Source organism: Vitis riparia, chromosome 5 (genome assembly GCF_004353265.1).
Source record: "Vitis riparia cultivar Riparia Gloire de Montpellier isolate 1030 chromosome 5, EGFV_Vit.rip_1.0, whole genome shotgun sequence".
NCBI lineage: Eukaryota > Viridiplantae > Streptophyta > Magnoliopsida > Vitales > Vitaceae > Vitis > Vitis riparia.
In genome coordinates, this window is record NC_048435.1 from 8,258,211 (window position 1) to 8,285,344 (window position 27,134).

General features: G+C 32.9%; 3 protein-coding genes across 3 annotated transcripts; all 3 read left to right on the forward strand.

The window, feature by feature from the left end:
* The first annotated feature begins 5,346 nt into the window (after nucleotides 1-5,346).
* On the forward strand, nucleotides 5,347-6,729 carry LOC117914944 (dCTP pyrophosphatase 1-like). Its single transcript, XM_034830469.1, has 2 exons — nucleotides 5,347-5,556; nucleotides 6,410-6,729. The coding sequence occupies exons 1-2, from the start codon at nucleotides 5,416-5,418 to the stop codon at nucleotides 6,632-6,634; spliced, it is 366 nt and encodes a 121-aa protein (XP_034686360.1). The 5' UTR covers nucleotides 5,347-5,415; the 3' UTR covers nucleotides 6,635-6,729.
* A 2,591-nt stretch (nucleotides 6,730-9,320) lies between these two features.
* Nucleotides 9,321-23,795, forward strand: LOC117913954 (glycolipid transfer protein 1-like). The gene is made up of 7 exons (XM_034829089.1): nucleotides 9,321-9,455; nucleotides 10,901-11,029; nucleotides 14,723-14,778; nucleotides 21,595-21,725; nucleotides 22,182-22,317; nucleotides 22,907-23,038; nucleotides 23,585-23,795. The coding sequence occupies exons 2-7, from the start codon at nucleotides 10,912-10,914 to the stop codon at nucleotides 23,618-23,620; spliced, it is 609 nt and encodes a 202-aa protein (XP_034684980.1). The 5' UTR covers nucleotides 9,321-9,455; nucleotides 10,901-10,911; the 3' UTR covers nucleotides 23,621-23,795.
* A 1,142-nt stretch (nucleotides 23,796-24,937) lies between these two features.
* LOC117915129 (CRIB domain-containing protein RIC5-like) lies at nucleotides 24,938-27,134 on the forward strand. The gene is made up of 5 exons (XM_034830707.1): nucleotides 24,938-25,372; nucleotides 25,588-25,714; nucleotides 25,933-26,033; nucleotides 26,174-26,258; nucleotides 26,380-27,134. Exons 2-5 carry the CDS (start codon nucleotides 25,657-25,659, stop codon nucleotides 26,877-26,879), a joined length of 744 nt encoding a protein of 247 aa, XP_034686598.1. The 5' UTR covers nucleotides 24,938-25,372; nucleotides 25,588-25,656; the 3' UTR covers nucleotides 26,880-27,134.

Consider the following 27,134-nt stretch of genomic DNA (forward strand, 5'->3'; position numbering starts at 1 on the left):
AAGGATATTGTCTTTCATTAATCCCTAAAATACCCTTAACCCTTATATAGGCACAAGTGAGTGTGAAGTTCAATTTTTTTGTGTTTTTTTTTCTATTTCCTATTAAGTATTACTCATTTCTAACTTTTTCTTTTTCTTTTTCTTCTAATCTATATTTCTATTTTATATCAGATAAAAATCAATAATGTTTTTTTTTGTTTTTCATTTTTAAAGATGTTGAATCTTTTTGCTCTTATTATAAGCAATGATAAAAATTTTGGGATTTTTCATCCAAATATTTTTTATCTTTTTGTATTTATCTTTTAGTTTAATTTTTATTTTTTATTTTAAATTTATATTACCCTTTCATTTATATTTTTCTCTTATTTTTAATTATTTTTTTATATTTTCTACATTAACCATATTTTAAAATTTTTAAAATTTTTAAATCACTTCACTTTATTATATATATATATATATATATATTATATATATATATATATATATATATATATATATATATATATATATATATATATATATATATATATATATATATATATATATATCCTTTTAGCTTTTTAATTTTTAATGTTTTTATTTTAAAATTTTTAAAAAGATAAATTTATTGAAAAATATAACTAAGATATGAAGTTTTGATATTATATTAATAATTTTTCTTATCTAGATAGATTAATGCAAAGTATTTTGACTCACAACAAGAAAATTGTCAATACAATTTTTTAGTTAAACTTTAGAAATTAAATTTCAAATAAAATATATTATATAAAATTTTATCTAAAAATTATTGAAAGTGATATTTAATTTTTTTTTTATTGACTTTCAAACTTATCTAATTTTTTACTTGAAATGTAATAGAACATGTTTACAAAAAAAAATAGTTTTTCATTTTTTTAAATAAATGAGTATAAATATATTAAAAGAATTAAAGATAATCTTAGTAAAAATTTTGATAAATATGATTATAATTTTAAATATGATTCTTTATTTCAAACTTATATTATTTCTCATATATATTAAATAATTTTTAAACACCTCATAAAATATTAGTATTATTTGTTTGTTCTAACTTGTAAATTAGGTATCATCAAATATTATATTTTTTCAAATTTATAGAACATATAATAAATACTTTTTAAATACCTCATAAAATATTATTAAATTTTTTTTTTCTAACTTGCAAATTAGACACATGGTATTTATTATTTCGAAAATAATGTAAACACTCACATGCATATATATATATAATATTAATAAAGAAGATACTATTTTTAATACTAATTTACTAACCTTCCAATAATTTTGAAAGTGTAAATAGGGTAATCGGCCGAATTAAAGTCTTCAAAATATTCAAAATTTCTCAATTCCAAAATTACATAATTGCTCACCACACTAATCCTAAATATTTTTTAGTAAAGATTTAAATATTTAAAATCATTAAAATAAATATTTTCTTATTAAAGCAATTTTTTCAAAATAATAAGATAAAATCATGAAATCTTCAAAACTGTAATTAAAACAAATATTTTTAATTTTAAAACTAATTTCATAATTTAAATTAATGATTTTAAAAAATAAAAATGTTATAAAAATAATTTTTGTTTATTTTTAAGTCCATTTAAATATGATTTTTTAATCTCTACTGATAACAATGAAATTATGTTTATAAAGACAAAATAGTAAAAATATATATTTCATTTAGTTTACTTAAAATGAACAATTCAAACATGATTGATTTTAATTTTATTTCATAATCTTTCATAAATGGTAGTCTTGTATGACTTTGTACATTTAGTACATTTTTCTTTTACAATTAGTGTAATACAATTGTACAGTGGCGCAATAAATGAATAAATATTTTTTTTTTCATACAAAAAAAATAGTACTAAACAAGGTTTTCAATTTTCATTTTTAAAAATAATTTTTATTTTTTAAATAAACATATTTTCAAAAAGAGACAATATAGAAAATAAAAATTATTTTTAAAAATAAAAAAAATAAAAACTAGAAAAATATTTTAAAACCAAACTCAAATATAATCTATATAATTTTTAGTTACTTGTTTTCATCTAAAATAAGTAAATATACCTTTAAAATTAAAATAGTGAATATATTTATTTTAAATGGTATTTTAATCATTAAATTATTTACTTCTAAAATGTAAAAGATAAAAATAAATGTAAAAGATAATTTTTATTTATTTAAATTAATATTTTTTTAGAAAGTATTTTCCAAAATAGTCTTTGAATCATTAATATAATTTTTTTATTTATAATTTAAAAATAAAAAATAATGTTAATTTTTCAATTATTTATAAAAGAGTTTAAAATAATAATAAAAAATCTAAAATGGTTAAATAAGAAAGAATATTGACAAGTAGTAGAATAAAGATAAAAATAAGTCAAGTGGGTATTTTTGTCGATTACTATCTCATATCCTTATCATCAATTATGGGTTGTTGGAGGACCTTATCTTAATTATGAATCTTATATAGGTTGAAAACACAATTGTCCCTTTATTTTTAATCATTTTACATATTTGTATAATTATTTTTAAAAATAGTTATCAGAAAATAAGTGAAAATGATATAAAACAACTAAAATATGTTATACGAAAACACCATATTTTCTATTTTTGAAAATAGAAAACATAAAATAGTTTTTGATTGCCAAATGTATTTTCTTTGTTTTTTGTTCTGGAGAACATAAAATCATTCTCGAAGACAATTATCAAATAGACCCTTATTCTCTATGAAGATATTGTTGGTTTACTTATAATATAAAAGTTTTCAAAGTACCCATTGCATTTCCAATTACTCACAACACTTCAAAATCAATAATTAAAAACACATCATTTTCTATTAAACATGTTTTTTTAAGGTTATGTTTGATTACTATGAAGTTTGATGAAAAATATAAGAAAAAAAAAATATAAAGGAAATGTAGAAGGAAAAGAAATTTAATGCTAATAAATTATTTTTATATTCTATTTTAAACTATTTCACTTATTTTAAAGATTAATTAATTTTAAAATATATAAATTTCTTATTAATTTTAAATATTTTTAACTTTCTTTCATAGTTTTCATAATAAAATCAAATATAAAAAATATTTTTTAAAAAACATTTTTTTATCACTTTTTGAAACCAAATATAGCCTAAGTTAATTTTTTTTCCTCCTAAAACTATTTTCAAAAATAATTACCAAACACGCATCTATACGTCTTTGATTCCCAGGTATGCCAAGAAAGAGACAGTTCCACACACAACAAACTCGAGAATACAATGTGACAGACAGTTGATGTACTCTGAATATTATGAGCTTCGCTTTTTCCCTTTATTTCATATCTCATGTATAATTGCGTCTACACTACGCAAATATATGTGATAAACAATCTAGTACTTGCATACGTAACGCCAGACCATATTACATACTAAATTGTAAAGGAAGGTTAATTAAACTCAGAATAGAATACACATTCAAAGCCCATAAAATTTTCTTTATCTTTTTTCGATTATGTTTGGTTCCAGAATGTACGAAGAAAAGAAAAAAATATTTAAAAAAATTATTTTCTCATGTTCAGTTTTACCATATTTTTTTTTAAAGAAAATTAAATATGATTAAAATAAGTTAAAATTTTATATATTTTAAAATTATTTAATTTTTATATAATAGAGAAAAATAAGTGAAATGAGTTTGAAAAAACATATAAAAATAATTTATTGATTTTGAATCTTTTTTTTTTTTTTCCATTTTTCTTCTTTATTTTCTTTCCCTCACATTTTCCCCCAAATTTTCGGAATCAAACATCTTCACTTTTTGAGTTTGGGACAAAGATAAATATGAATCTGGTTACTTTTTTAAGTAGAAAGCATAAGAATATGTACCACTGGGCAAATGTTTATCTTAAAAACACTTAATTTTCTTTCTTCTTCGGCTAATCCACTAGGGTTTTGTATCTTTTTCGGAAACTTCTTTGGCCTGCAGCCAGACTTAACACCACTTTCCACACCCACATAACACCTCCACAGAATGGTTATGTGCCTTACTGCACATACTAATAATCCCAGAAGCTAGGTACATTAATCATTAACAAAAGAATTATACCAATGGCCCATTTACCAGTGATATATATCTTATTGTATCTTAATTTGTATATTCAGTCAAATTTGAGCTTTTCCACCCCACCCCCCCCCCCCCCCCCCCCCCCTTTTTTTTTTTTTTTCCTTCTAGGGTGGGAGAGGTGCGTTTGGTGGAGCTATATTCCTTGTTTATCAGAAAAGCATGAAGAACTGATGCCTCTGGAGTAATTTTTTTTTATTTTTTTCGTTTTGTTCTTTCAACACATGAGTATCCTATAGTGCTCTCTTTTTCAATTTTGGTCACATTTTCTTGGCATTATAATTATATATCTACAAGACCCACAATGTTGTATGAGTGTGCATGCAATTGCCATAGTATAATCAGTTGACAATGCCTTAATCTACTTGAATATTTTGTGTGATGAATCCTTTATATTTTATTATTATTATTATTATTTTTTGCAGTTCCTTTTTTTGCAATTAACCAGTGGGAAATAGGAATGGTTGAACTCAAATGATGCAGATACCATCTTGAAAGTTATTCCTAATTATAGAAATGTTGTATACATTATCTCTCAGAAAAAGTGAATTTGCAAAGTCTCTAGCAGCTGGCTTTCTTCTTTATCTTTCTTTAGGGAAAGAAACTCAGGGAGGGGGGGCCGGCATATAGGATGCTGTAGCAATGGAAAAGAGAAAGTAAACAAGAAAACAGCAAAAAGGGGAATGCAAGCATATGCCTAATGTATTAATATGTAGTGTATTCATGTTTTCTCTTCTGTGATTTATTGGTTGCATATTAATCAATGGAATTTATTTTTTCTTTTACAAAAACATAAAATTTGGTGAGCCTTATACATCAAACTGTTGTACAACTAATGAATTGAACCACCTAAATAATTGAGTAGTTGGACACTTGAACTAAATGAATAACCTAGTCAACACCCTCATTCAATAGGAATGGGGACTTCTCAATCCGCAACTGTTGAGTCTGACCCACTGGCCGGCTCTACCATAAATGGTTGTTCTAAACCCTAGAGTTGGGTGTGGTTAGTTCAAAGTTTCAAGAGATAAACACAAACCAGTCAGTAAAAAAAATGGAATATTCTCTTCATTAATTTTAGTTAGTGAAGTTGGCCATTTTGCATGGTGGGGTGTGTAAGGAATCTCATGTATAAACCACGGGGGAAGCATTTTTCCCACTTTCGGTCACTTTTTCCAATTTTTCTCCTATTAAATTACACATATTCTTTGGGAAAATTGTTCAGTTTCTTGCCTTTAAAAGTAGGAAGAGCTTTCTCTTCCCCTTGTGCAGATAACCCCAAAAACACTAAAGCATGGAAGGTGGAGGAGAGGAGGTAGCAGATGACAGAGCCATGAACATTAGTCTCAAAGACCTCTCAAAGAAGCTTGAGGAATTTGCCAAGGCTAGAGACTGGGAAAAGTACCATAGTCCCAGAAATCTACTCCTTGCTATGGTAATCAAAACTTCCTCAATACTCATATATTTGAACAACTTGATTTTTCTGCATGCATGCATGAATTTGTTTATGAGTTTGCTGTTGATTACCAAACACTGAATATTTTATTTATTTATTTATTTATGCATTTATTTATTTTTCATTTTGCCTTGCTGCAAAAAGCTTACTTTTGTTTGCTTCCAAAATATATTTGAATGTTTGGAGTTTATTATGAAGAGACTCTTCCACAGGAACACACTTTACTTGTGAATATGAAAGTTTTATTTTCTCTAGCTATGAAGTATGTGATTTGCCATGGTCAGTGTTTTCCTGCTGTTTCTGAGTACAATCAAAGCTGCAATAAGGATAAGGTGAAGTAGGGTTATGATCAGTCTCTCTCCAAGAATTCTGGCCTTTTCTGAAACTCATTAATATATGGGTTAAAAGTTTGGCAAGTCATCATCTTCTCCTTGGTCAAGTATAATCAAAAGCCAAATGCCCAAGCATGTGCCCTGTCTCAACACTCCAGAGGCAAAATGAGGCAAGGCACCAACAGGGAATTCCCCAACAACAGTCCACAGGAAAAGTCAGCAATAGATGAATATTTTCTACGGTTGCGGTACCTGCATTGCATGCTTTATGATATTTTCTGAGTTAGTACTAGAGAATTTGGGAATTTTCCTTGATGGTGACCTTGTTAAATTTGATGCAAATTCTCTTTCCTTTTCCACAAAAAAAGAATAAAAATTATTGCCAAAATGGATTGATGGAGTAATAGATGGACCAAATAATGCTAAAACTGGTGGTTGCTATTAATTCTGAACATGTTTCTTCTGCACTAAAACTCATATATGTGATGTGGTGTATAAAGGTGGGAGAAGTAGGAGAGCTATCAGAAATATTCCAATGGAGGGGAGAGGTGGACAAAGGCTTACCAAATTGGGATGACTCAGATAAAGAGCATCTGGGAGAAGAGTTATCTGATGTACTGCTATACCTTATCAGATTGGCTGATATATGTGGCATTGATCTTGGTGATGCTGCTGCCAAGAAAATTGTTAAGAATGCAATCAAATACCCACCTAAGCTCTTCTGACAACCCATGTACCTCCCTACATTGTTGTTTGGTGAAAAGACATTTTGGTGAATTCTCAAATAGAGGATTTGCAATAAACTATCTTCTTTCCTGCATGGGACCTTTAGTGGTTGTGCTTTATTCTCTCTTTTCTTTTTCCTTTTTCTTTTTCTTTTTTCCCTTTTTCGAAAATTTTCATTTTTTCTTAGGGTGTAATTGAGTATCTATATATATTTTTGTTGTATATAAAATGTCAAGACTGTAAACATTCAAGCAGCCTTGAGGAAATGAATAGGCACCGAATATGGTATCCAAGAGGATCCAAACTCATCCCAAAAGCTTAGCCTATAAGCTTTTTGTGGCTTGCCACCTTTTAAAATGCAAAAGGGCGGGAGACCTTAATGTGATTTGGATAAGTGTTTAGAGTAAAAGTTAGTCAAATCAAGATGATCGATTTATATCCAAATCAAAACATATACGACCTTTTGGTAGTATAAAAACTAGGTTACTTCGATAAAAAAAGCTTTTTGGGTGAAATCTTAGTAGGGTATTTGCAATAAGTTCTATCTTTTTTCATGCATGAGACCTTTAATGGTTGTGCTTTATTCTCTCTTTTTCTTTTTCTTTTTTCTTTTTTTTTTTAAAGAATTTATGGAAGATATTCGTTCCAGAAGTTTCTTGGATGAATAGTGAAATAAGGCAAAAAGTGATCTATCTTTTCATCCCAAAACATTACTATACTACTTACAATTTTTTTTTTCTTGGGGTGTAATTGAGTAATTATTTATATACAATGTTAAAACCATAAATATTTCAAGCCGCCTTAGGGAAATGAACTGGCATCCAATATGGTATCTAAGAGGATCCAAACTCAACCCACAAGCTTAGCTCATAGCTAGCTAGAAAGGCTTTTGGCTGTTTGGCCATAGAGTTAAGGATGTAAAAAAAGTATGGTTTAATTAGTTATTAGAGTAAAAGTGTCTGGAATATTATTATTTATTTATAAGATAATTTTGGCGTAAAATTAAATTATATTTAATTTATGTAATTCATTTATTTTTTTATAATTAAATTACATAAATTAAAATATATATATATATAGTAATGGATTTATGAGAAGTATATTGAATCCTTTTAATTCAAAATTAAACGTTTTTTAAAAATAAAGTCTTGATTATATAAAATAACATCAGAATTATAAATAAAAATTTGATGACTTAAAATTTATTATTTAATTTTTATTTTAAGTATTAAAGTTATTGGATAAAATTAACTTAAAATATATTTTAAATCATCAAATTGATATATTTGTTTTCATAAATTATAAACAAGGAAATGGAGGTTAAGTAATAATGGAGGTTGTATAGTAACAAAGAGGATCATGGAGGTAACCAAGGCGAATAAGATAAAAAGGTAAAATGAAGATGAAAACTTAAGAATAAGTTAATTATTTTTATTTATTACTTAAATTCGTTTTTGATTTTAAATTATACAATTAAATTATTTTACTAAACATACTTAATTTACTTGATGACTTAAATTAAGTTATTAAATGATAATTTGTTACTTTCTTTGTTACTGTGAGTAGATTTCTATACACATAAAAAACCATTTTTGCATATAAAACCAATTTTCTTTTATGATTGTTTTGTACATTTATGCTTTGGCCAATGAGTGTTTTAAAGAAACTTCAATTAAGTTATGCTATAGAAAAAGGATGGATTTTTCAATTATTTTTGTCTTGCTAAAAAATTAATTCATTTCAAAATACTTCAATTGACACACACACACAAGAAATAGACTAATTTAACAGCTTTTTGTTCCATTTCTCGTGGCGTCAAATTCTCAGTACGAGTCATGGGAATAACCCCCTAGCCTCTGATTTCCATATAAAGGACAAGGATACAACTGGCATAAATATCCTCTCTAATTGTTATTACGATGGATTGAATCTTTTCATAAGTAATCGAATAAAGATTTGGTAATTTTCTTAATAATTTAATTTAAGTCATCAAGTAAATTAAGTATATTTAGTAAAATAATTTAATTGTATGATTTAAAGTAAAAAAAACAATTTTAAACAATAAATAAAAACAATTAACTTATTCTTAAGTTCTCATCTTTATTTTATCTTTTTATCTTTATTTTTTCTAATTACTTTCATGATCTCTTTTGTTATTCCATAACTTTCATTATTACTCGACCTCTTTTACTTTAGTGATAATTTATGATGATAAAATGACAATTTAATGATTTAAAATAAATTTTAAGTTAATTTTATCAAACAAGCTTAATGTTTAAATTAATAATTAAATAATAAAATTTAAGTCATTAATTTAAGTATAATTTAATTTAAAGTCAACTTAATTCATAAAATATAAAATTTGTAAAAGTGAATCCTTTTCAGATTTGAGTTGTTATGTAATTAAATATTTAAATTAAATTCAGTATTTAAACCTAAAATAATATTAAATATTTTTTCATTTCGGTTAATTCGGTACATATAATTTCAATGCTTATAATTTAATGCTAAGATTGTACGTAAATACCATCCAAATCAGCCATAAAATTTTATCAAGACATTTATTAGAAGTCGGTAGCTACAGCCTAATATTTCAAATATTGGGCTGGCCCATACTCAGCAATTATTATGGACTGAACTTACATAGCCCAACCTGTGTTTACGTAAAAGCATCGAATCATTTCTTCTCCAAAGTCCAAACGCTGCCTTTCGGTGGATCTCTTGAGTATTGAAGGTAGCGTTCGATCTTTCGATACGCAAAAACAAATCAACTATCCCTCCTCCAAAGGCTGCGTCTCTCGCTCGATCTCTGAGTTCAAGGTACACTCCAATGTCTATCTGAATTTACTCATTCGAATTCTACGTTAGATCCAACCGAATTCGAAATGATGAGAAAATGAAAGAAAATTTTGAATCTTAGAATTTTCACAATCTAGGCTTTGAGAATACAGAAAATTGCACTTTATCTAAAACTCATTTAGTTGATCTGAGTTTATTTAAAAAAAAAATTAATATTTTCAATTTTAATTTTAATTTTTGGCAGCAAAGAAAGTGAGAGATAAAGCACATCAATCAAAACGTGGTTTTCTTTTATTCTTGTTCATTTTCTTGGCAACCAAACGGAGGATCGGATTTCACTCTGAGTGCTTTATAAGTTCAATTTGGATTACAGCTCAGATTAACATTTTTGTTAGATTAACTGTCTTTTCTATTTTGGAATGTTTTCTTGTATAACAAAAAATAGATCTAGTTTAGATACAGGGAAAATATGAAAAAAAATAATTAAAATTTTGAATTGTAAAATTTTCACTATCAATGATTTGAATCATAAAATTTTCGCCGAGGATGATTTGGGAACACAGAAACATGCCACTTTGCTTAAAATTCACGGGGCTGAGGGGGCCTTTTTCTTTTTTGGAAGCAAATGATGAGAAATAAGTTGTTTTCTTTTATTGCTCTATTTTCTTGGAAATCAAATAGAGGGCTAGGATTTCTCTTTGAATGCTTTTAACATGCAATGCTATTGTTGAAAATTTGAATTCTAGGATTTCATTCTGGACTACAGCTCAAGCTAGAATTTTTATAAAATTAGTCATCTTGTGACATTATCTTGTAGAATTATATATAAAAAAGATTTGGCTTGAACAAACTATCACTAGTTTTACCATGGAAACATAAAATAAATAATAAAAAAAGAAATTTAAAGTGAAAATAAATAAAATGGATTTAATTTTGTTAGTTATGACTAATAAACAATAAAATAGTTACTTTATATGATCTTTAAGGTTAATTTATTGATGATTGTTATAATCAAACAATAAAAATGTGAAATATGAGGGAAGATAAGTGATGTAACAGTGGTACATTGGGAAGACAAAAATCTACAAGCTCTTCATACTTTCATATATGATATAGATATAGATATAGATAATCACTCTATTTGTTTTACAAGAAAAGATATATATATATATATATATATATATGAGTTAATGAAAAATTTTCCTCAAGCTGAAAGAAATTCTTATAGGTAGTATCTTTCATTACAAATCAATGTGGAATTGGTTTTGAATTTAACAGGGCTGATATGTCCAATAATCTAAGCTGAGGTCTAAGCTTAAATAATATTGTTATTTGTTATTATTCACAACTATTATAATTTTGTTAAAGCTCTTGGTTTACCATTTCACCTCAAGGATAGTGCATTGAAAACTCTGTAACCCCAAATGTTGTTTCACCTCACTAATTGTGTTTTCCTGTTCATGTAGTAAAGCATATAATGGAGGGATCTGTGTTTACCCCTTCACTGGAAGGAATGAAACATGTCAAGTCTGAAACAGGGGAGATACTGACTAAGCCTTTCTTGGATGTGTGCAAACTCATATTACCTGTTATAGGTGTGTTTTCTTAGTATTTTTTCTTTCTTGCTTAGTTCTGTTTGTTTTTTGTTTTTTGTTTTTTTTTTTTTTTTGTGGTGAATTGCATCTTGAATAAAAAAATTTCCAGTAATTTTTCATTCTTATTGTTGCTAAGGATGTGAATCCATCATTGGATGTTTCTTACCTTGTGGTGCATCTTATTTCTTTTTTATATTTCTTAAAAATCCATTTCTATAGAATTTGTTTAGGGATTTGAGAGCAAGTCTTCACTCAGCTGTTGCAAGTTCAGTCTTTGCATTTTATGCACCTTTCCTCATTCCATTGCCCCCAAACAACCAACCTGCTTGTCAATCTAAAATTGAAAAGGGTTTTTAAATCCATGGCTTCACACATGGACTTAAATTTATTAAAACACTAGGAACATCAAAGATTAGACTTTTCGTTTTATTGTCATTTGGGTGAGAGGGAAACTATGGTTGCTATGAGAACTCTGATTTCCTGTATCAACATGAATCATTGCTATAGTCAAATACAAAAAGCTGCTGAAAAAATGCTCACATGATGATATTTATGCTAATGTGACAACCTGAAATGTGCCATGGCATCTCAATCTTTTCAAGTAACTACTCCTGCACTCTTAGCTTTGTTTAAATTATCTGACAAATGACTTTGGGTTAAGCCTCCATTTAGTTCTTTTTTTCTAGATAAAGAATTGCTTCCCCTTTTTTCTAAGATGAATTAGTGCCACATATTAGAAAGCTCTAGGTGGCATTATGTGGTTACACATTTTAGACAACTAACATTTAGAAAAGAGTCTAGTTGGATTACATCTGAAATGCTTCCACCCAGTTTTTGACATGACCAGTGATTCTCTTTCTCATCTTATACCTCATATTGGAAAGCATCCGTATTAAAAGTAGAGCTCTCTGTCTCAAGAGTGTAAATTGTTGGGCTTCTGTTTTGAATGTTCGATGATGAACCTGTTTGTGGGATGCGATACTGTACATATTAGATGATGCTAGATGCAAATATGGTAACTTTATTATTTCTTAAAAGCTTAATGCAGGCTTTGTTCAAATATTAACAAAACGGAATCTCCCCTTCTGATGCCTGTTATTGGATCCATTTCTCTCCTAGATGTCTGAATGTTGCTGAATTCTTTTCTTTCTTTCTTTATTATTATTATTATTATTATTATTATTCTCATGGCATCAAAGTTTATACTTCTTTAACTTCACCATGTAAGTGATGTAGCACAACCCTAGGATGGTTGTCTACCATAGGTGGAGTAGGACTTCAATCTTATGGGATTTAAGGAGAGGAACAAGAATAAAATTGTAGCAATGAGAAAAAAAAATATTAGAAAAGGGAGGTAGAGAAGAAATATAGAAAACCTTAAAGTTTCACTAAGGCCATTTAGGAGTCTCGCCATTGAAAATTACAAGGCATGTAAAAACTTATATTATTTTTTTTATAGGCAAAAAAATGATGGGATTTTTGTGCATATCTAGCAATATACCTTGCATATCGGTCTTTGTTAAGATTTTGAACTTACTTATACATAAGGCTAATTGATATAAAACGAGATTAACAAATGATTGATGATTAATGATACAAGTTTTTTCAAAATCTTGCCCAAGACCAATACGAATTAGTAAAGTCGTATCTGCCTCAACCACTCCTAGTACTAGACTGATAACCAAGTTCCATATTTTTTTGATTTGTGAAATGGCTCCATTGGTTTAGAGATGAATCAATAGCCTTAATGCAATCTACGTGATGACTCTAACACAATTTTTAGACCATGTCAAGATTAAGCTATTTGGGTGACGAAGAACACAATGATGTTGGAATGAAAAACCATGAGAAGTGGAGTAGATCAAAAGCCTTGAAAATGATAGAAGATTGGGAGGGGAGTAAGTTTGGGACCACCCTTGATTGCAACTTCATCCTTTAGTTCGGACTTGAGCTTTTGCATTTTCATATATGGCCAACTTGTCTTTAATATAGAGCACAAACCTCAAAGAAGAAATGGAGAGTCTTTGATTGAAAGATGAAATAAGTATTTGTGTTGGGAATTGGAATGGGCATTTGTTAGGGTATTTGGGCTTGAATGGTAATGAGTGTTCTACAGGAATTTGGATTATGGATAATAGGTATTTGTGTTTAAATGGATAATGAGTATTGGATGGGTATTTTTGTTTAAATAGATAATGAGAATTTGATGAAAATTGGGATTATATGAAGTGGATAATGGATATTTAGGTTTGTATGAAATAAAGAGGAAATGATAGAAAAATTGGTAACTAATGAATAAAGGTATAAAAAGCATATTAATTTTTTAAATATGCTTGTTCAAATAAAAATAAAACTAATAAAAATTATATATATTTTTTATAATTGTTTCATTTTGAATACAATTGATAAGAAAAATAATGTTTTTCTTTTAAAGATGATTCATGATTTTAAAATGGTTGTAATTTTTAATAGTTGAAAATATATTTTAAAATTTTCAAAATACTTATTTTAAACAAATTCATTATAAAAAAAAAAAAAAAAACAAATTCCTTTTTATTATTTTCATTTTTTTTATTTCTTGAAAATGAAAAGAATTAGTAAGGGATGATTAAATAATTTTTTTTTAAATTCTTAATATTGTTATTGATCACTCTAGAGGCATGCTTTTGTCACAATTAATTTTTTAGTCTATATAAGTGTATTTATTTTTTTGATAATTTTCATAATACTTTTAGAATTTTTTGAGCTTTTAAATTAGGGTATTTTGTGTATCACTAGATCCTTGGGTAGCTCAGTTGATCCGGCCTTGGGTTTGCTCCCCAGTGGTCACCAGTTCGAGTCCCCTCAGGGCCACTGGAGGTTTACCCGGTCGTTAACTTCAGGGCCCCGTGGGATTAGTCAAGGTACATGTAATCTGACCCAAACATCCACGGTTATAAAAAAAAAAAATAAAAAAAGGGCATTTTGTGTATCACTAGATCCTGATTCGATATGCAAAGATTAATGTGCCTTGGGACCTCCTTAGTCCATGATTAATATTGCAACTCTAGACAATGTTTATAGGTTTTAGAAACCCTAAAACCTAAATAAACTACGAAAAAGTAAATGTAACCCATGTAATAATTTAATAGTGTTCTTGTTCTTGTCCTAAAACTATTAAATCTTGTAGAAAAATTAAGGAAAAAAATACAGACATTCTGTTTATAGGTAGAAAAACTTTTTGTAATAAGAGTTTTTAGGAAAGAAGACTATTAGATTCTAAATACTTGAAAATAAACTTTTAAGAAAAGAGGTTAATTTAGAAAATAGAAAGTTTAGAAACGGGTCTGAGAGAGAATTCTAAAACCTCCCAATCTCTAAATAAAACTTAATTATTAACTACTAACTATTAATTATGAAATTAGAGAACCTAAAAAACTGAAAAATTATCTAAATACTCTTGATAGAGTAATTTAGTAATTTTTTGTTTCCTTTAATTCCTTTTTTGAGTAGATCTTGGAGATTCATCCTTATCGGTGAGATGTGCATTCCCAATTCTTTGTAGTATAATGTTATGTTGTGCAATTAGTTTTTGATGTGGTTGTAGACATATTCATTATGTTCATTTCTACCTGTGCTCTATATACAATTTGAGTTCTTATTTGAGTCCTAGCGTCTTAATGGGTTGATTTTTCAATTATATTTTTATGGCAGATAAGTTTGGAGCTGCTATGGCACTTGTAAAATCTGATATTGGTGGTAATATCTCGGTAAGATATCTTTTCTCATTCTTCCATATATAATCACTTGTTTGAGGTAATCCTTTTAGCTCTGGTAGAATAACATGCCTTTTAGTTGGCTCCATCTTGTTGGATTTAAGGTTATCGAGTTGTATTAAAACATGTTTTTGTACAATGTCATGCTAAATGGGAATGGTAGAGCTTGTGAGCACCAACGATGGTTGTAATAGAATGTTGCCCATATTTATATTATTGAAAGAAAAAAAGGGTAAGAAAACTTGTTAGGAAGTCTTGATTGTCTTACAAGTTGCAATTTAGCTGAATCCCCTTACATATCAAGCATAGCAATAAGTGGTTGCCTTGTGGTTCCATGCTCAACTAGTTACATTGATAATTGTCCAGGGTTGGTGATGGGAAATGCTCATATCATACTTGCCATAAGGTTGCAATGTGATATGGCACAATGCTCAGAACAAGAAACTTGAAGGAACTAAAGGACAACATTTTCTCAAGCTCATTGGATCTTCAGTTGATGATCAAATTACTTTTGGCAAGTTGGAAGAGATCTTTTGTCATTGTATTTAAATCAATTCCTTTTCAAGGCAATATGCCAATATACCTTTCAAGAAGGATGACAGAAGCAAATGTCTGAAAATTAAACTATGCTACCAACCACAAACAATTGGAATAAAGTTTTAATCGATAACATTATATAACCATTGAAATTGAATAAGTAAGAAAAGTGTATTCGAGAAAAAAATATGTTAAAAATCTATTAGTAAAATTAAATTATTCACCATTATGAACCAAAAAGAGTCTTTCTCACTTTTTTTTGTGGGCAAAAAGAGAAAATATATTAAAAATGTCTGAAAATGGCACACCAAAGTACACGTAATGCATACAAAACACCCAACAAAGCAAATAAAAAAAGTGAATAAGCTAACAAAAATTGAAACCAATCAACAAATCTTATCATGGACATAGAAGTATCACTTATGTACACTCCAATCCAATCCCAAAAAACACGCTTGAAGGAGAATTTGATTGCTTGTTTCAACTGTTCTGCATCTTCGAAAGCTCTTCTGTTTTTTTCCATTCATAGTGTTGAATATAATGTATTTATAGTGTATAACCTTTCCTTGTTAATATAGGACACATGTATGGTAGTTAGGACTCCTAGCCTTGTATATATATATATTTCTCAATTGTAAGTAGAGATTACATGAATGAGAATTAAGGTCTTTCTTCTTTCTCTCTCTCTCAACATGGTATCAGAGCCAAGGGAGAAAACCTAATTCTTTCCAGTTTCCCATGTCATCAACTCCGAGAAACCTTCCGGTGACCGTGTTTCATTCCGGTCACCTTCCCCATCTCCCAATACTTTCCGGTCAGTCGGATCGTCGTCAGAAAACACTCACCGCCGGCGAACTTTTCCGGCGAACTTTCCGGCGACATCTTTTTCCGACACCGACCATACCAGAAGGAGCACCTGGAGGAGATCTCCAACTTTTGTTAAGGCACCGGAACCAAAAGATCATCCACGCGCCGGCCACGCGCCATTTTCCGTCCGGAGACTGCATCTCACGCGCTGGCGCGTGAGGGCGCGTGAGGGCTTTCCCGGCCACGCGCCTCCTCCTCCAGCCTCGCCTAACGCCGACTAGCCTTCCTTCATCCCTGGTTCTGCCATCCGAGCCCTGCACGTACCTCTTTTGGGGTTTTTTGCCTCCGCCGACCCTCCAAACAGTTTTTCCGGCGAGCTTCGGCTACTTTTTCTCCATCCTAATCCCTGCACGTGCCTAAGGAAGTGTTCTTCTACCTTTCCGGTGGTGTCACGCCGTGATCTGAAGCCGTCTTCCTTTCCAGTGGTGCCACGCAGCGATCTGCAGCCGTATTAGGGCTCTCTTCGATCCAAATATACATCATTCTCCAGATAAGTAGATATGACTACTAAAAATTTCATTTTTTCTGCTGTTATATCTGGATCTCCTATGATTACTTCGGAGAAATTGGTTGGCAGTGACAATTATCTTTCCTGGTCTGCCTCTGTTGAACTTTGGTTTATGGGTCAAGGATATGAGGATCACTTGATTACACAGGAGGCAGATATCCCTGAGGTTGACCGCGTACAGTGGAGGAAGATAGATGCACAGTTATGTGGTGTATTATGGCAATCGGTTGATCCCAAGATTCTTATTCATCTTCGGGCCTACAAAACTTGTTTTAAATTTTGGACTCAGGCCAAAGGATTATATACGAATGATATCCAGCGTCTTTATAAGGTGGCTTCTGCTATTGTCCATATCAGCCAACAGGACTTGGATCTATCTACTTATATTGGCCAGATTGCCTCTCTTAAGGAGGAGTTCTTGACTGTGATGCCTCTTACTCCTGATGTTGGGGCTCAACAAACACAGCTTGACAAGTTCTTCATGGTTCTTACTCTTATTGGCCTCCGTCCGGATCTTGAGCCTGTCCGCGATCAGATTCTTGGTAGTTCATCAGTTCCGTCCTTGGATGATGTGTTTGCTCGCCTCCTCCGTATCTCCTCCACTCAGACTTTTCCATTTGATAGCACTTCAAATTCTTCTGTGTTAGTTTCTCAAACTAACTCTCGAGGAGGCCGCAGTGGTACCCGAGGTAGAGGTCAACGTCCTCATTGCACCTATTGCAATAAACTTGGCCACACTCGCGATCGTTGCTATCAGTTACATGGACGACCTCCTCGCACTGCCCATGTGGCCCAGTCCTTTGATTCTCCGTTGCCTCAGCCTCCGAGCTCTTCCGTATCTCAGGCTTCTGTTGCCTCTGTTGCCCAGCCTGGTAATGCCTCTACCTGCCTTACCCACACATCTTTTCTTGGACCCTGGATTCTAGATTCTGGAGCTTCTGATCACTTATCTGGTAATAAGGATCTTTTCTCCTCTATTACTACTACCTCTGCTTTACCTACTGTTACCTTAGCTAATGGTTCTCAAATTGTGGCTAAAGGTATTGGTTTGGCCCTTCCTCTGCCTTCTCTACCTCTCACTTCTGTCTTTTATACTCCTGAATGTCCTTTTAATCTTATTTCCATCAGCAAAATCACTCGTACTCTTAATTGCTCTATTACCTTTTCTGATAAATTTGTGACCTTGCAGGACCGGAGTACGGGGAAGACGATTGGCATAGGACGTGAGTCTCAAGGCCTCTATCACCTCACCTCGGATTCATCTCCTGCAGTTTGCATTTCCACTGATGCTCATCTCCTCATTCACAATCGTCTGGGCCACCCTAGTCTCTCCAAGTTCCAGAAGATGGTTCCTCGTTTTTCCACTTTGTCGTCGCTTCCGTGTGAGTCATGTCAGCTTGGGAAACATACTCGTGTCTCGTTCCCAAAGCGTTTGAATAATCGGGCAAAGTCTCCTTTTGAGCTTGTCCACACTGATGTTTAGGGTCCTTGTCGGACTGCGTCTACTTTAGGATTTCAGTATTTTGTCACTTTCATTGATGACTATTCTCGATGTACTTGGTTATTTTTAATGAAAAATCGAGCTGAGTTATTCTCTATTTTCCAGAAATTTTATGCTGAAATTCAAACCCAGTTCAATATTTCTATTCGTGTGTTACGCAGTGACAATGCCAGGGAATATTTTTCAGCCCCATTTACTTCGTTTATGTCTCATCATGGGATTCTTCATCAGTCTTCTTGTGCTCATACTCCTCAACAAAATGGGGTAGCTGAACGCAAGAATCGACATCTTGTTGAGACAGCTCGTACTCTCCTCCTCCATAGTAATGTTCCTTTTCGTTTTTGGGGGGACGCTGTTCTTACCGCTTGTTATTTGATTAATCGTATGCCCTCCTCTGTCTTACATGATCAGATTCCTCACTCCCTTCTCTTCCCTGACCAACCACTTTATTTCCTTCCTCCTCGTGTCTTTGGTTGTACTTGCTTTGTTCATATTCTCATTCCTGGATAGGACAAGCTTTCCGCCAAAGCCATGAAGTGCCTCTTCTTGGGATACTCTAGACTTCAGAAGGGTTATCGTTGTTATTCCCTTGAGACTCATCGATACTTTATCTCCGCTGATGTCACCTTCTTTGAGGACTCACCATTCTTTTCCACCACTTCTGAGTCTCTTCCTGTTTTTGAAGTCTTGCCTATTCCCATTGTCTCCCCACCTGATGCTATGCCTCCTCGACCACTTCAAGTTTATCATCGTCACCCTCGTGTCGTTGCTCCTCTCCCTTTTGCTGAGGCACCTGCTGACTCACTTCCTATCCCTTCGGCTTCACCTGCCCCGGCTCTGCCTTCTCCTAATGACTTATCCATTGCTGTTCGGAAAGGTACTCGCTCTACTCGTAATCCTCATCCTATTTACAATTTTTTGAGTTATCATCGATTATCTTCACCCTATTCTGCTTTTGTTTCTGCTATATCCTCTGTTTCTCTTCCAAAGAGCACCCATGAAGCTCTTTCCCATCCAGGCTGGCGACAGGCAATGGTGGATGAAATGGCTGCTCTGCACTCTAATGGCACTTGGGATCTTGTTGTTTTAACCTCTGGTAAATCTACCGTTGGCTGTCGTTGGGTCTACGCAGTTAAGGTTGGTCCTGATGGTCAGGTTGATCGCCTTAAGGCCCGCTTAGTTGCTAAAGGCTATACTCAGGTTTATGGTTCTGATTATGGTGACACATTCTCTCCTGTTGCCAAGATTGCTTCTGTCCGTCTGCTTCTCTCCATGGCTGCCATGTGTTCTTGGCCTCTTTATCAATTGGATATTAAAAATGTCTTCCTTCATGGTGATCTTGCCGAGGAAGTTTATATGGAGCAACCTCCTGGTTTTGTTGCTCAGGGGGAGTCTGGTTTAGTATGCAGGTTACGCCGTTCTCTATATGGCTTGAAACAATCTCCTCGAGCATGGTTTGGCCGTTTTAGTTCTGTTGTTCAAGAGTTTGGCATGCTTCGCAGTACAGCAGACCATTCAGTTTTCTATCATCATAACTCTTTGGGGCAGTGTATTTATCTAGTTGTTTATGTGGACGACATCGTCATTACAGGCAGTGATCAGGATGGTATTCAGAAACTAAAGCAACATCTTTTTACCCACTTTCAGACCAAAGACTTGGGGAAACTCAAGTATTTCTTGGGAATTGAGATAGCTCAATCCAGTTCTGCTGTAGTTCTTTCCCAAAGGAAGTATGCTTTAGACATCTTGGAAGAAACCGGTATGTTAGACTGTAAACCGGTAGACACACTTATGGATCCGAATGTCAAACTTGTACCAGGACAGGGGGAGCCTTTAGGAGACCCCGAGAGATATCGACGGCTCGTAGGTAAATTGAACTATCTCACCATTACTCGTCCAGACATTTCTTTTCCTGTGAGTGTTGTTAGTCAATTCCTACAGTCACCATGTGATAGCCATTGGGATGTCGTAATCCGCATTCTTCGATATATCAAAAGTACACCAGGCCAAGGTGTGTTGTACGAGAACAGAGGTCATACTCAGGTTGTTGGTTACACAGATGCAGATTGGGCTGGCTCACCCACAGATAGACGTTCCACTTCAGGGTACTGTGTTTTTATTGGAGGTAATCTAATATCTTGGAAGAGTAAGAAACAAGATGTAGTGGCCAGATCTAGCGCTGAAGCCGAGTATCGAGCTATGGCTTTGGCAACATGTGAACTCATATGGTTGAGACATCTTCTTCGAGAGTTGAGATTTGGAAAGGATGAACAGATGAAACTCATCTGTGATAACCAGGCCGCATTACATATTGCATCCAATCCAGTCTTTCATGAAAGGACCAAACATATTGAAGTTGACTGTCATTTTATTAGAGAGAAGATCGCATCAGGATGTGTTGCTACAAGTTTTGTTAATTCAAATGATCAACTAGCTGACATCTTCACTAAATCTCTCAGAGGTCCTAGGATTAAATATATTTGTAACAAGCTTGGTGCATATGACGTATATGCTCCAGCTTGAGGGGGAGTGTTGAATATAATGTATTTATAGTGTAGCCTTGTATATATATATATATTTCTCAATTGTAAGTAGAGATTACATGAATGAGAATTAAGGTCTTTCTTCTCTCTCTCTCTCAACACATAGTATCCAAAAAAGACACAAAAGGGCTGCTCTCTGTGCTTTCTTCCTTTTTTTCCCTATAAACAAACCATGCTAGCTCAGAAGAGTTCCTCTTACAGAGGAGTGCAAGTCACTCCAAATAGGAGAAAAAACAGCCGCTGCAAGATTCTCATTATGGAGTAATGCAGGAGCATATGATCAACCAACTCTTCTTCCCCTTTACACATGTAGCATCTATTCGGTATACTCCAACCCCTCCTTAGCAGATCAAGTGTCAACACCCTTCTCCAGACCGATTCCCAAGCAAAGAAGCCCAATTTTGATGTCACCCATGAATTTCATACAATGCTTGTGGGGAAAGGCTCACTAATTCCCTGGGTAAAGAAGCATAGAAGGGAGAATTTTCATAACTTCCCCAAACAATGCTAAGAAACAGAGTTTTCCTCAGCTTAATATAACTTAATTTCCATATTAGATAACTCTTAATAGGAAAGTTTACTTACACATGTTAAAAAATAAAAAGGAAATAAAAAATTAGGAAAGTTATGAATTTGTTTTAGCTCTAATTGACAGTATGGTTAAAACACTGAGATATAACATAAGCATTCTATCCTGCCAGGAATTCATGCTACTCAATTTGGATATAATCTTCATTCATTGTGGCTTGCCTAACTTTGAAATTTGACTGCTAATATGCATGTATGCACCTATCTGGTTAAACAAATTTTATTAACATCTGGATGCTGATGTAGTCCTTTTGTTTCACTTGCAGAGGTTGGAAGATAAATATTCTTCCAATCCAACCGAATTCAACCTCTTGTACAGTATGGTAGAAGTAGAGGTTGCAGCTAAGACTGCAAAAGGATCATCCAGTTGTACCAATGGCCTTCTGTGGTTGACAAGGTATCCACTATCATTGCTATGTGCTTGCCCTTTCTTTGTGAACCTTGCATTTTAGAAATTGGAAATGTTTTTCTTTACTGTTTCGTTTGTTTAGAAAATTTATTGAAGAAGTGAAATGAGAATATTTTTATTTGATTTGTTTTGAACAAAATAAAAATGGACTTGAAATTACTCTGAGAATCTCCATGAAGTTATTAAAGTATGAATTTCAAATTTTATGATGAATTAAAATGCCAAAGGATATGAGAATAAACATTGGGCTGCTGGATGTGTACATATGAAAAAGGGCTTTGATGTGTCTCTCCCTTTTCCTGTGTGCTCTGGTAGGTTGACTGGAGAGGAAATTTTAATATTTCAGATGAGCTCTGAGACTAGGTCATTGATGGATGACACATCTTAAGCACTGATATATCATTTGTTTTTAATTAAAAACACATTAAATTGTATGATGTGCAGAGCAATGGATTTTTTGGTTGAGCTGTTTCACAACCTGCTCCAGCATCCAGATTGGACAATGTCGCAAGTCTGCACTGATTCCTATGGCAAGACCCTGAAACAATGGCATGGCTGGCTTGCCAGTTCAAGTTTCAGTGTAATGTCTCTTATGTCTACTCAATCAAATTCTGAATTCTTTGATAGAATTGAAATTAATTACCTTGCTTCATGAGAAGTTATTCTAATACCTGTCATGATGAAGTCTAAACTTCTCTGAATGAACATATCTTGAACTCGGTCTTCTTATTAAAATTCCTTTTGAAATTATCTTCCTTAGTCTCACTCTCCATTGTCTTCCCTTGATGCATATATGTCCTTAACCAAAGGGTCTGATATGCTGTCATAAAACTTGATATGTCACCATGTCTTTGCAATCCTTTTTTATTTTTTGCTCTTCATTCCCAACACATAGTGCAACATGCATGAGGCCATAAATGTATGCTTCTGAAAACTGATAGCATTGTTCTTTTTCTTTTCTATTTTCTCCTTTTGGACTATAGGAAATGCATAAACTATCAGTATGTCAACTTTTATTTCTAAAAGCAATATGATAGGACATAATTTTAAGTACTTGGAGCAGCAGCCCTTCAATTCTCTGTTTTACAGTTAAAATAATTCTTTTATCCCTTGAATTAGCCAATTTTAACATCTGGACTTTCTTGCCTTGTTATATACTGGTATAACAGCTTGCTATGAAGCTTGCTCCAGATAGGAAGAAGTTCATGGACGTGATATCGGGTACAGGTGATGTCAATGCTGACATGGAGGCTTTTTGCACAAGCTTCTCTCCATTTCTGGAAGAGAACCACAAGTTTTTGGTAAGATGTCCTGTGCTGTGGTGGGGGTGATTAACTTGCTCCAAATATAAATGCCTGGTTGTTAACAAAATGTGTGATTTTGGCTATTTTTAAAACAAACATTTTGTTAACAACCAGTATAAAATCTTAAGAAATAATGAACTGGAAGGGAAAATATTTAGTATCATGGAAATGTTATATTAAGATATTATGGCCAGAGTAAGCTATGTTTCACTATTTTATAGCTTTTATCATTCCCAAGTGAAATATACAACCCTACATTCCATTGAAAAGAGTAAGTGGATTGTTGAAGGTACCTCTCCTGTTTGTGAAATGAAGAATGTCTCCTCCCTTAAAAGTAATGTAGGAAAGTGTGGAGCTGTGAATACTGAGTGGGTTTGAAATAAAGGGATAGAAAATAGATGGCTATGCTAGTGGTACTTGGAAAAGGGCTAAGTGGTGTTGAGCCGGGGAGGAAAGTAATATTTTCATTTTTACTTCGTGGATTTGTGAATGGTCGTGTGACCTTGTTATTTTTGGCTCACTTTATTTGCTTTCTTGACACAGGCTAGTAAAGGCTTGGATAACCTGAAGGCTTCTTGAAGAGAAAGGTCTCGAAATGAGTAGCATTTCCTTCCATCTATCTTTATTATCGCCTTTTTCTTTCTTCTTTTTGGAGCATCTCCATGGACTTGTAAACCTTTAAACCAGAGAAATTATCTGCATTTTCAACTTATACTCCTAATAGCTTTATTCCCTATAACCTGTTTGTGTTCAATTCTTCAGTAATTGCAACTTAAAGTCTTCCAATTGAGACTCTTCTCAATCCTTTTCTTCCATTCTTGCTTTTACTTGTTGTCCATTAGAGAGCTTCTAGTCGGAGAATTGTAGTTTACAAGAGTGGTCATCATCAAGGATGAAAATATCGATGATCAAGGATATATCGGTATTTCGATTTTACGAATATATCGATAGATAGTTTGATACAAAATATCGATGGGTCTAAAATTGGTTGTAAAGTATTATAAAAATATGAAATAACTACAAAAAATATTTATTATAAAAAATGAGTTGTGGGTTTAAAGTCATGATTGTAAAGTATATTTTCCCTAAATATGGGTTAATGAGCTAAAAAAATTTGAAATTAATAATAAATTAATTATTTTGACTTAATACTTAAAATTAGTTTTAATTTTAAGTTGTAATATTAATTTATTTTATTAAATATATTTAACTTACTTAATAATTAAATTAAGTCATTAAATCATATTAAGTCATTTAATTTACCAAACCAAACAGCATTGAAGAACAAAGCTCAAAAGGAGGCAAGATTCTCGTCAAAATAAATCTTTACGATATGTACATTGAAGGACGAGCCCAATAATGGGCCCATGGACGGCCTAGAGGGCTCAGCCAACAATATTAGTTCCATAGACAACCTAAACCGGGCCTAGCTAAGTAAGATTAAGAGGTCGACCACCTTAAACGTTTCCAAGCCCAGATCAATTGGACTAGCCACAAAAAAATAACTACCTAGACCTAGACAAAATGGACTCATGTTGAGGCACAACCATGGTTGGTAATGGTCAACCATGGTAAAGCCTCAACCCACGGTTAACCAATCAACCACATAATACAGAAGATAGCATAGCTTTATTCCGGTTCCAAAACCAACATTTTTGGCCTTTCCCCTCTTAGACATGACAAACTACTCATCTAGTGACAAATTATGATAATTTGCATGCAAACATTGGTTCGAATCAAGCTTAAAAACAAAGTTGTTTGAATAGACCCACTGGGTGATATAAAAAAATTAACCTCTTATGCTGATTTATCTCTTTTTCATACATTTTTTATATAGGAACAGCCCATGTGGTGGTGACAAGTTTTAACCGCCCTTCGCGCTTTCTGCAAAATACAGTTGCGATAGGCACCAAAAATAGCCGTCAGACATGAGGGCTTTATGAGCTATTCCTTTCTGATTCTCGTCCAAAAATTCCGGCCAGATACTGGTTCTGATTTGACTGCCAACCGGAAGGAACACCGCGTTGTTCCTACCGGAATCTAAAACATAACCACTGGTTTCTTTTGATATTCTCTTTTCATTCTATCTCGGATCTCTCTTGCTCTTCTTGAATATTAAATATTATATACAACAATAAAGAGTTCCTGCGGTACTCGTTTCAAATTTTTTTATCTTAGTTTCCCCTTTTCTGTTTGTTTCTGGGGAATTCAAAGAGATGAGAGAGAGTTTGTTCAATCCCATTACTTGGGTTTGGCCAGAACTCACCATATAAAAATTTTAGCTTGAAACAATCCAGAATTTCTAGCCATTTTCTCGAGTTTTCTTCTAAGGTGTGGTTAATTTCTCTTTGGGACTTCTGTTGATTTTTCCAGGCAAATGGATGTTGTGTAACAATGAGAAATTCCTCCTAAGAAATGGTTTTCTTATAGAAAACAAATGGGTGCTTCAATCATAAGAATGTTGTAGTTATAATTTTAAGCTTCTTTTTCTGATTTAATAAAGAAATTAATATCCCATTCATTACTGTTTTCTTTGGTGTTGGAAGTTTGGAAGTTCGATCAACCACAAGCAACTCGATCGGTGGCGGAAGGTTTCTACCTCTCCTTTCAGATTAATGTCAACAAAGGTGAAGGGCCTCTTGAAGGGCCTAAGATACATTTCACAAATATTTGGTAAGTACAGGCTTCATTTTCCATCCATGCCTTCATTCGGGCTTCATTTTCCGGCAACAGTCTTGGTTCCATCTTATGATATCGTTTTTAATGGATTATTGATTGTTTGGTTGCCGAGAATGGTGGAAAAGGAATGGGTATTGGTTATTTCTAAACGGTGATTGTGAGAAAAGTTTATAGAAATGGATATCAATGTTGTAACTTTAAAACTTGTGCAGAAAATGAAAAAGAACCCGAGATGCAGATTGGCTTTCCCACGGACGTGAAGCATGTTGCACACATAGGATGGGATGGCCCGTCTGTAAGTTCGCCGAGTTGGGTATGCCATTCACCTCCTCTTTCCTTTTTCTTTACAGACCAAAAATTTAAAATACTTTCACTTTTCTTTGTCATCAAACATGTAAATGAGCATGACAATTCAATGAGGTTTATGGGTCCCGAATTTTTAATAACCTGCAGATGAATGAGTTCAAATCCACTCCTGAAACCTTATCCGCCCCATTAACATCTAATGGAGTTGCAAAGGAAATTTCTGTAGATGAAGGTTAATTAATTTTCCATTTCCTCAATCTTTTTGTTCCATATATTTGTATAATTCACTCAGCATACTTAGAACAAATTAATGATGTTCTGGTTTTAGTGCTGAAATTTTGGTGCATTTGTAGATATAAATAGGACAGAAGGCGAAAAGCCGCCGACTTCTAAGGAAAAGCAAAGGAGACGCCGTTCATCATCATCGGGTGGCGCCTTTCCATTGGATTCCCCAGCTCGGAATCCTTCTGATGCGCCAAAACACAGCAGGCGCCACCACTCTTCGGGTGGATCTGTCATTTCCGACAACCAAGATGGGAGCACAAGATCATCAAGGCGGCACCACAACTTAAGCGGGCTGGAGTCAACCTCACGAGATGGGCCTGGAGTCCCAAAACAGTCGCGCCGGAGGAAATCAAAGGGGTCATCTGGAGGTGGGTCAAGTAGGTCAAGGTCAAAAGGCCAGGCGTCGCTAACTGATGTTGATCCCTTCTCGGAATCTGGACTTCTGTCTGGAACCAAACATGGAACGAAGAACAGCACCGAGTTGTACCCGGTTTCGGTTTTGGAAGTTTTTGAAGAAGAGAATGAGTGCGATGAGATTTCAAAGAACTTCGCGATTGGTAAAGTATAGAGATTTAAACATAAACATCTGCATGACGGTGTGACTTCAGTTATTTTCCTTAAGCAGCTCTAGCCTCTAGCTTCCTTAAGCTGGTTTAAGAAGCTAATGTAAGTAGAGAGCTTAGTGTTTTTGTCTGCCAGAAAAGAAAAGAAAGAAAGGAAAAGAGGTTCAGTTCATACTTTTGGAAGCTTAGATGCATGGATGGAACTATCACATCAAAACTGTTACGTTTGACTTGAAAAACATCAAGAACAAGCGCAGAAC

Bases quoted from the DNA above. Each gene is read 5' to 3' on its own strand.
- LOC117915129 (XM_034830707.1), top strand. From the start codon at position 25,657: ATGTCAACAAAGGTGAAGGGCCTCTTGAAGGGCCTAAGATACATTTCA. The intron at 25,715-25,932 runs GTAAGTACAGGC...AAACTTGTGCAG, and splicing joins ATACATTTCACAAATATTTG to AAAATGAAAAAGAACCCGAG. The intron at 26,259-26,379 runs GTTAATTAATTT...GTGCATTTGTAG, and splicing joins GGAAATTTCTGTAGATGAAG to ATATAAATAGGACAGAAGGC.
- LOC117914944 (XM_034830469.1), top strand. From the start codon at position 5,416: ATGGAAGGTGGAGGAGAGGAGGTAGCAGATGACAGAGCCATGAACATT. The intron at 5,557-6,409 runs GTAATCAAAACT...TGGTGTATAAAG, and splicing joins GAAATCTACTCCTTGCTATG to GTGGGAGAAGTAGGAGAGCT.
- LOC117913954 (XM_034829089.1), top strand. From the start codon at position 10,912: ATGGAGGGATCTGTGTTTACCCCTTCACTGGAAGGAATGAAACATGTC. The intron at 14,779-21,594 runs GTAAGATATCTT...TTTCACTTGCAG, and splicing joins ATATTGGTGGTAATATCTCG to AGGTTGGAAGATAAATATTC. The intron at 21,726-22,181 runs GTATCCACTATC...TATGATGTGCAG, and splicing joins GGCCTTCTGTGGTTGACAAG to AGCAATGGATTTTTTGGTTG.